This window comes from Barbus barbus (genome assembly GCF_936440315.1).
Source record: "Barbus barbus genome assembly, chromosome: 45".
Lineage (NCBI taxonomy): Eukaryota > Metazoa > Chordata > Actinopteri > Cypriniformes > Cyprinidae > Barbus > Barbus barbus.
Window position 1 is genome coordinate 20,224,640 of NC_136723.1, and position 9,872 is coordinate 20,234,511.

Below are 9,872 nucleotides of genomic sequence, written 5' to 3' on the forward strand. Positions count from 1 at the left end.
AAACCAAAACTAAGATGCAACAACACAGGAAACAAGCAACTTTCTGGAATTAAGTGTAAATAGGGTCAGGGAAATGCATTGGCTGATCCAAGAGCTATGAATCGTTTCAGAACAAAACGTACCAAAGCTTCCACAAAGGACATAATTTTCTTCAGAATCACTAACCTAATTATTTATTGACCAATTGTTCCGTACATTAGTATGTTAATTGTACATTTTTGATAGCAACGTGCTCATTCTGCAGCAGTTCTTCTGTAAAGGCCAGAAGTTCTACCACAGGAAGCTGACAATATTGTGCCCACCGCAAACCACACGTCCTGCATCCTTCAGAACAATTTGTTCACATCGATATTTAGAGGCGTGGGAAGGTACACGGAGAACAAGTGAACGATAATGCAAGATAAGAGTCCTGAAGAAGGGTTAACTTGCTGACAAGCATCAATTTTTGAAGATGATTTGATAGAGGAAGTTCCTTTCTGGGTAAGCTGTCTGAGATTGCTTTATTACTTCATAAAGGCATCAAATTTTCCATTTCGGTCTGTTTCATTTCAACACGGAAGTATGTCTTTTGAAATAAGTATGCAGCTGCAGCTTTGTTTTGTGCAGAGTAGTGCGTTAACAATTAAATGAAATTAGCAAAAAAACAGTGCATTATGGGTCAGGAGGAGGTATGAGATCATCTCAAATGACAAGAAGTCTGGGTAAGCTGCCTGAAATAGATTTATTGCTTAAGACATTAAATATTTCCACATCGATCGATTTCATTTTAGCATGTAAATACGTATTTTGAAATAAGTATGCAGCAGCTTTGTTTCTGTGCAGTTATATTACATAAAATAGCTGTAAATATCAAGAAAATAATACAATAAAACCATTCAAATATGGCGCAGAAAATGCATTCTTGGTCAGAAGGTGGTATGTGATCATCTCAAATGAAAAGTATTCAGGGTAACGGGCTGAAATTGCTTTGTTACTTCATAAAGGCATTAAACTTTCCATGTCTGTTTCATTTCGGTATGTAAAGATGTATTTTGAAATAAGTTCGGAGCAGCCACATCTTTTTTTTTGTGAAGTTATATTGCATAAACAGCAGATTAGTGCATAAACAATAAAATGACAACAGCACTAATGAAAACAGTTGTAAATATAAGTCAAATACAATAAAATCATTAAAAAGTTAAACATATGGCACATAATGATGCATTATAGGTCAGGAGGATCATCTGATATGATAAGAAGTCTTTGGCTGAAATTGCTTTAGTACTTCATAAAGCATAATATACATTTGAATTTATCAGCAGCAGCTTTGTTTTTGTGATGTTATACTGACGTTAATGCATATTAGTGATAATTCAATGAAATCAGCAATAATGGAAATAGCTGAAATCAAGAAAATGGTATAATAAAAATGGTTAAAATATGGCACAAATAATGCATTATGGGCCAGGAGAAGATATTTGATCATCTCAAATGACTGTAAGCTGGCTGAAATTGCTTTATTACTTCACAAAGGCATGAAACGTTCCACATCGGTCTGTACGTAAATACATATTTTGAAATGAGTACCCAGCAACAGCTATGTTTTTGTAAAGTTATATATGCAGATTAGTGCATTAACAAGTAGCAACATCAGCGATAAAGCAAACAGCTCGAAATATCGATAAAACCATGCCACAAATAAAGTATTATGGGTCAGAAGGTGCTTTGTGATTTTAGGAGAAGTTATGTAAAGTCTCTCATAGTTATATGTGAAAACACAGTTCTCCTACCCACCGCATGCTCCTCCTCCTAGTGCACGAAAACAAATAAAGTCTTGCCCTGCTAGTTAACTTACAGTCTGCGAGTTTGTATGCAATTAAATCTAATATCTGTAAAGCCTATGAACTTTCAAAATGAGTGAGACGCTGATATCTCCTTCTCACTGGTGGAAAAGTTCCGTCATTGTTCTTCAACATGAAGTCACCTGGAACCTCTTTCTTGGAGGACATTAACCCAGCACTTTGGGACTGACCAATCCTGTGTCCATTTCTCTTTTTCCCTGAAAGATTCCTCTCAGGATGAGCGCAAACATCTCCAGCCCGGTTCACGATGCACAGCCCCTGCTCATTCTTCCTCTGGCACTGGTCATCTTCCTCACTGTGATTGGAAACCTGCTGGTCATCCTGGCTATCGTTCGCACCCCTCTGCTCCACTCCACCACCAACGTCTTCATCATCTCCCTGGCCTTTGCGGATCTCATCATGGGTTGTGTGGTCCAGCCTTTGGGCGCCAGCATAGTGGTCAGCGGGAAATGGCTTTTAGGCGACAAGTTTTGCGACTTGTGGATGTCCGTGGATGTGCTTTGCGTCACGGCCAGCATAGAGACGTTGTGCGTCATCGCCGTTGAGCGCTATGTTGCGATCACAAGACCTTTAGAGCATAAGGTCCTCCTTGGGAAGCGCAGAGCTGGCTACATCGTCTGCACAGTGTGGATGGTGGCATCCCTAGTTTCCTTCGTGCCAATCATGAACCATTATTCTCGTGCAGATTATAATGAGGCAAAGGAATGTTTCGATAATTCAGAATGCTGTGATTTCCATATGAACAAGACCTACACCATCTTCTCCTCGGTGGTGTCCTTCTACGTGCCCCTTGTTATTATGGTGTTTGTTTACGGGAAGGTGTTCGTCATCGCGACCAGACAGCTGAAACTCATCGATAAGGATAGACTCCGCTTTCTGAGCACAAGCACAGAAGACTGTGAAAATCCAGGTGAAACGGGATGTAACTTGAGCCGGAGATCAACGAGGCATGTCGTGAAAGAACACAAGGCACTCAAGACGCTGGGGATTATTATGGGCATCTTCATTCTCTGTTGGTTGCCCTTCTTTTTCTTCAATATCATCAAGGTTTTTGATCCTCAAGTGCTATCACAGGATGTGTTCCTCCTATTGAACTGGCTCGGCTACACCAACTCAGGCCTGAACCCAATCATCTACTGCCACAGTCCCGATTACCGTACCGCCTTCCTCAATCTTCTAGGGTTAAAAAAACTCAAGGGGTTAAATCGCGACACAGTGCACGAACATCTACGGACCCTCAGCTCGCGCATCCAAAGCAACAGTTCTGTAAAAATGGATCGCTTGGGTCATGAAGATCCATCTGCAAAGGGTGGGAACGTCTGCTCTGACACGTGTACAGTTTTCAAAGAAGAAGAGATGGAAACTCAGCCTCACGATGACTCAAAACTGGCACGGATCAATGTAGCAGAGACGTTAAAGGTAAGTGCGTCTTTAATGTGAGTAATCTCTCAAACCAAGTTGGTAAGGTCTATTATTTATCTAAATGATTGGATTTTGACCTTAACCTGTTTAATCCCAAATTTTTCCCAGACATGAAAATATCCAAATAATGTGTCATTAGTAACCCTTTGAAATAATCAATAATTATTATTATTTTTATTTTTTTAAAGTGTGTGAAAAATTGTTTTATGGTCAGTCACAATTGTGGGATAATGTGTGTACTGAATTAACATATTTCTGCAGTCATAAAAATTGTTATATATCTTAGCCCAGCTATTTTAAACTCTTTGATCACATTCTAGGGTTACTATTATGCATAAACAAAACCTTATACAACATTGATAGGAAAACAGAGATAAAAGATTTTTAAAAATACAACCATCAACGTATTTCAAAATTGTTACTTTTTTGTAAAATCTAACATCACATTTTTATATTAGTGCTACCAGTATTACAACATCAATATTGTAAATTTTGCAACATTTGAACTTTTAATTTAGTGCAATATTTTGTCATTGCAACATTTTAGTGTCATTTTCACTAACAACTGCAACTGGAATTATATTGTATACCTAACTTCATTGTTATCCCTCCAGTCACTATTGTGACCATCAAGATGTTTACTCATTCCATGACCACACTCAACAAAACTGAATATATGTGAATTCATATATTAATACGAGGCACCTTAAAGATAATGTGTACCAAAAATCTTTGTCATAACTTTGTTAACATACTTTACTAGCCTTTCGTTTTGGAGCTTTGATGCAGCCATCATCTTCTCAAGGTGCAAACAGGAAATAATCTGCTCTGGTCATGTGACAATTTGCACTAAATATGTGAAACTGCACATATTTAATTGAGACCCTTTATTTTTTCCATATTTGCAGGAAGTGCACTAAAACATCAGTCAGTAAGGTTTTTAGAGCTTTATAAATGAAAACCTTTTTTATAGTGACCGCTGGGATTAAATGGGCAACTGCATAGCAACATGCTAAAAGCTACTCAGAACACCTTAGCAACCATATGCTTTTACAAAACCTAGCATAATGGCATTGAGTTGTGCGGCAGCACTCAAAACTTCTTCAGAAAATCCTTCACATTTACTTTAGCAATTTCCCCAATTTCTTACAATATAAAAAGCAGATCTATGTTTTAAGACTCCTCTATACTGTCAGAGGAAACAGCAGGATGTTGAAACGTCAAGAAAATACGTTTTCACTGTACTAAAGCCATAAAATGATCTGGAAAAAAAAAAAAAGTGTACAATAATTTCCACACTAATCATTGGTGAGGAAGTCCACAGACTACAGTTTGAAAACCTGTGATTCAATTTTTCCAGATAATTTTTTGACACTATTGTTTTTTTAGAGATGCTTTACAGCAGAATTGGTCTTTGTTTGCATCTTTGAATCATTATTTTCCTCTTTATCCCTTCAAAGCCGCTTTGAAACAATCTGAATTGTATAAGCGCTATATAAATAAAGATTACTTAACAGATGCTTTTATCCAATGCAAGGAACATTGAAAGCAATTTATCATGAGCCACCAATATATGCAGTACACAATACCATGTTTCAAGCTAGAACAAAAATTAAATGCAGAAAAAAAGAGACATTGTCTACAAGAGAGGACATATTATATTAAGTGCATTCATAGTGGTTGTGGTTAAGTGCTTGCATTTCCTTTACATCACTTAGACCATTCAGTATATGATCTTTAATTTTTAAAAGTACATAGATGATACTAAAAACAAAACACTCTAGCAATCAGGATGATCTTTGAGAAACTCTCACACCTAAAACTTTATAAACCTTCCGCTAACTGTTGTATCGTACGTGCATTCACGAGAAAGTGCCATTCCTGTGGATGACGTAGGCGAACACGGTGACGAATGCAGAAGCGCAGTAGACAAAGCAAAACAAAACACTGGTCACAAATTAGAAATACAAAACGAGGATTTGTAAAGGAAAATGTCAGAGAATTTTGATATAAGCCAAGAAGAGACTGGTTTTCCTTTGCCGTAAACAAATCTTGGTTATTGCGAGACAAAAGGCTGATGAAACAAACAAGCAACAAAACAAAGGGTTTTTTCCACATTGTTTCCAAGTACCATTATCCTGGATCTAGAGTACAGGAGATGATGATTACAAAAATAGGATATAAATTAGGGGTGGGCGATATGGGAAAAATATCATATCACGATTTTTTATAGAAATATCACGATTCACGATTTTTATCACGATTCTTTGTTAGTTTTACTATTTTGGTTTTACAAGTTGTCTGAGCATTACAGCCAAACTAGAAAGACAAAGATGCATGGCAGATATTTAGGCCAAAGTGGGCGAAGATAAAAAATCTTTGTCATTATTTTATTTTTCTTATTAAAAAATAAGAACAAAGATACACATTACAAATACACATAATATACAAATAAAACAAACAGTGCTTTATTTCCAGGTACAATAGGTGTATTTAGCAGAGCATTCAATGAAATTGAATGAACAAATATAAAAATAAAACACTAGATAGACTGATTCCTAAAGCAACTGTATTAAAGTTTTTCAGTCAAGAATAGTGAGTGATTTTGTTTTGTTAACGTTAAAGGAATAGTTCCCCCACAAATTAATATTCTGTCATCTGTCTGTCAATTCTGTCATAATGTTGTATTTTTATATCATCATTTACTCAAAAGTTGTTTTAAACCGGAATGAAAATGCTATTTTGAAGAAGGTGGAAAACCAAACAGTTGCTGGTCCTCAGTGACTTCCATAGGATTTTTCTTTCCTACTATCAAAGTCAATGTGGACCAGCAACTGTTTGGTTTTCCACTGAGTAAATAATGACAGAAATTCAATTTTAGGGTGAACTATCCCTTTAATGACAGTCGACAGCACGTTTAGTGTCCTGTCCCTTTAAGAGCTGCACGCATCTAATATACAGTACAGGCACGCATCCGTTTCTCTTAACTATTTACTTTCATTTTAGAGATAACCAACTCAGTCTGTATGTAAACCTTGTGTGTTTTGACAGTATTAGCGCAAAATATAACTTAGTTGAGTAATCAGGCGCTCGCGCTGTTAGACAGGCGTTTTAGTGTCCTGCTTCAGGTGTATGCGCTCAGAACAAGCGCACGTCAGACCAGCGCGCGAATTAAACATTTAACCAGCAAGGCTTGTATGCAAATAATGCACTTTTGCGATCGCGAATAAGTGCAGTGTCCTGTCTGAGTAACTCTACTGCTGTATGTCGTGTTGTACAGTATATAGAGACGGAGGCGCCAGAACTGTATTTGACAATGTGCGCGGTAGCACGATACTACGATATTTCTTAAAAAGCAGATCGTGGAGACATTTTTATCGTCCACGATCAAAAATCGTCATATCGCACACCCCTAATATAAATCTACCTGCTCCTCTTCAACAGAGAACCAGAGGAAAAGCCTTGCCACTTAACCACATGCAGTACTGAATTACACCTTCATTTTGTCAAGATGTGTCCCACTGAACGAGTGCTACTCAGTGAGATTTAACCTCTTATCCTTTACCTCATCCTTTTAAAATACTCTAGGGTGATATCAGACCTTCAAAACTGATTAGCATCGCACAACCAATCAATTCAACATGTTTCTCAAGTGGCTGAAATGAGTCGTCAGAGATGTTCTGAAGTGTGTTCTGTGAGCATGAGTATGGAGTGCGTGTATGAATACTTAAGTGTGGGAAACCCAGGGGTCTTAGTTCATTACCTCGTTAGTGTGGAGATAATAATAGGAGATTAGAGCGAAAGGTGCACCATGACAGTGTTATATGATTTTAGAGAGGCCTTGAGTTCATGCTTATGGTGATGAACTCACACAGCATACGTGTTGTATTCGATTACCGTATACACTTAACCATTTTGCTCTTGTGTTCATCTAAGTGTTTGGTATTATATTTTTAAAATATTTACATGTATATATTTATATTCATATAATTTATATAATATATTTAAATATATAAACGTTGCATATTTTTTCTTAAACATATACATGCATGTGTGTGTGTTTATATATATGCAATTACATATAATAATTATATATAATTAATCGTTTGACAGGACTAGTAAATATATCAAATATTTTTTCAACCACCAAGCAAAAAGTCCAATCACATAGAAAAGAAATATCACACCTCCAACATGCTGCATGATTTTAGATATCATTCATGTCTCTTTAACTCTAACCCTGGGAATGGCTTTAGCAAGCACTACTAATTCAAATAAGTGAAAAAAAATAAGTGAGCAGTACAGTACACACAGAGCTGATTCTGGCATAATAGTTCTAGTCTGGATCAGAATTATGGTTCAGTTTGTGGTTGTTTTAATCAAGAATGTGGTTGTTTTATGCCACAGGGGATTAGACACTGTAGTGTACGTGAACCTAATGTACTTATGATGATTGAAAGGAACACTGAGACACTGCAGACACAAACACATCTGAGAAACATTTCAGCATTATCCCTCTGATGTCACTCAAGACGTGCGATGATAGAAAAATACATGCGCCCTAATACATGTACCAGAGCACACAAAAACACAAGCACTAGCTGTCTGTTCTTTTACAGTTCAAATGTCTAATGATTTCATAATTATTTTCCTCCCACAGGGCCACTGAAGATGGGAAACAGATCCTATGCTCTTCAAGAGAATTAACTGTACTTTGTGCTTTTCAACTGGACCTTGACTGAATTACATTTAAACCATGTGCACAGGCAAAACAGCCAGCTCCTTAGGTAAAGAGCAGCAAAGCAGAAAAATGATATCGAGAACAAACCCTGATATAAAAATGATTACGCAGTGACAGCTTTTTGAACTTTAATCAGTATGAAATTGGAGTCCTAAACTGTCAAACCATCAAAAAACATCTGTTTTGTGGATATTTTTATTTTTTCCTTTTTCCAGTTCAATACCCAGAGATAAAATGGAATGCATAATGCATATGATTAATGTCCAAAATGAGTAAAAATTTCCTTTGTTGATTAAATAAATGAGAGAGTCTCCTGCCCATTGGCCGGAAACATAATTATGGAATAGCACATATACACAACTGTGGTGTTTGTATTGCTTTCATTGAGTCACCTAGTTAGATCAGATATTTTCTTCATCGATGCAAAGAGCTCCAAAAAGTACAGAATCTTGTTTCCGGCATGGGATAAAAAGGTTATTGTGATTTTTGTTTTATCTCACAATTCTGCAAAATATAAACTTGGAATTGCAAGATATAAACTAAGAATTCTGATTTTTGCGTTTACATCTCACAATTTTGTCTTTTTTTTGTTTCTGCAATGGAATTAAAAAAAATAATAATAATTCTGACTTTTCTTCTTAGAATTTTGAGTTTATATCAATTGTAAGTTCACGTCTCACAATTGTGACTTATCTTACAGTTCTGACCTTTTGTTTGTAATTGCGAGTTGACATCTTACAATTCCATCTTCTCAGAGTTTGCGTTTCTCACAATTCTGACTTTACATCTCTCAATTCTGAGAAAACAAAATCTGAATTACGAGATGTAATATCAGAATTGTGAGAAAAAGTCGGAATCACAAAATATTAACTCAGAATCCTGACTTTTTTCGAGCAATTCTGAGTTTACAACCTGCATTTCTGAGTTATATCTTGCAATTCTGACATTAGTTTATATCTCATAATTAAGTTTATCGCAACTTTTTCTCACAATTCTGACTTTTTTCACAATTGCGAGTTTACATCTTTTCTTCTCAGAATTTCTTCTCAGAAGTTTATATCTCGCAATTGTGACTTTTCATCTCACAACTCTTGGAAAAAAACACATCTGAATTATGAAATGTAATATTAGAATTGCAAGAAAAATAGTCAGAATTGTGAGAGTAAAAAGTCACAAATTATCTATCTTATCCCGTAGAGGGAAAAAAAACTAAATTCAAAGGGTCTACTAAAACCACCTCCAAACTTGTAATAAACCACCAGAACGACTGCCCAAAAACAGACATAATTCCATATTTTTTTTTCCCCAAAAAAATCAAAGTGCATTTTCAATTGCATCAGCAGGTGTGGCGAAGCATTCATTTTAGACGCTACAGAACTCTGGAGTGGGCCAGCTTGACATTTCACTGGCTTGTACACACATCTGAGCATGTGTTAGATTTCAACACTTCAACATCAAGCATACAGCCCAGACTAACACAAATGTATTATTTTGATGAAGCTCTGATGAAGAACTGTTAATTATTGTAAACTATTATTGTGAGAATTGTTCAACACCTCTAAAACCATCACACCACATGAAAGTGAAGTAGGCTCTTTTGTGTCATCGCAGTGATTATCAGACGACTGATCAGAGCATCCTTTAAAGGGGTCATGAAAACAGTCATCCAGCTTGGGGAATGTACAATTCTATGATGTAATAGTGTGGCTAAACACTGCCTCCGCAGAGGAAGATCAACGCCTGCTTCTACATCACTGCCTGTTTAGCCCTGCCCACCGATTCGTGCATGTGGTGTTTACGAAAAAGGCGAATGCAGAAATCTATTGTTACAGAAGAGGACTGAGACAGAGGAACGGTATGCGTTATCT

At 36.5% G+C, this 9,872-nt stretch overlaps 1 protein-coding gene across 1 annotated transcript; it reads left to right on the top strand.

The window, feature by feature from the left end:
- Window positions 1-321: 321 nt before the first annotated feature.
- Window positions 322-8,538, top strand: LOC306864275 (beta-4C adrenergic receptor-like). The gene is made up of 3 exons (XM_079408196.1): window positions 322-480; window positions 2,046-3,260; window positions 7,924-8,538. The coding sequence occupies exons 2-3, from the start codon at window positions 2,058-2,060 to the stop codon at window positions 7,930-7,932; spliced, it is 1,212 nt and encodes a 403-aa protein (XP_079264322.1). The 5' UTR covers window positions 322-480; window positions 2,046-2,057; the 3' UTR covers window positions 7,933-8,538.
- Window positions 8,539-9,872: the final 1,334 nt, after the last annotated feature.

Excerpts from the sequence above, each read along its gene's own strand:
- LOC306864275 (XM_079408196.1), top strand. The coding sequence starts at position 2,058 with ATGAGCGCAAACATCTCCAGCCCGGTTCACGATGCACAGCCCCTGCTC.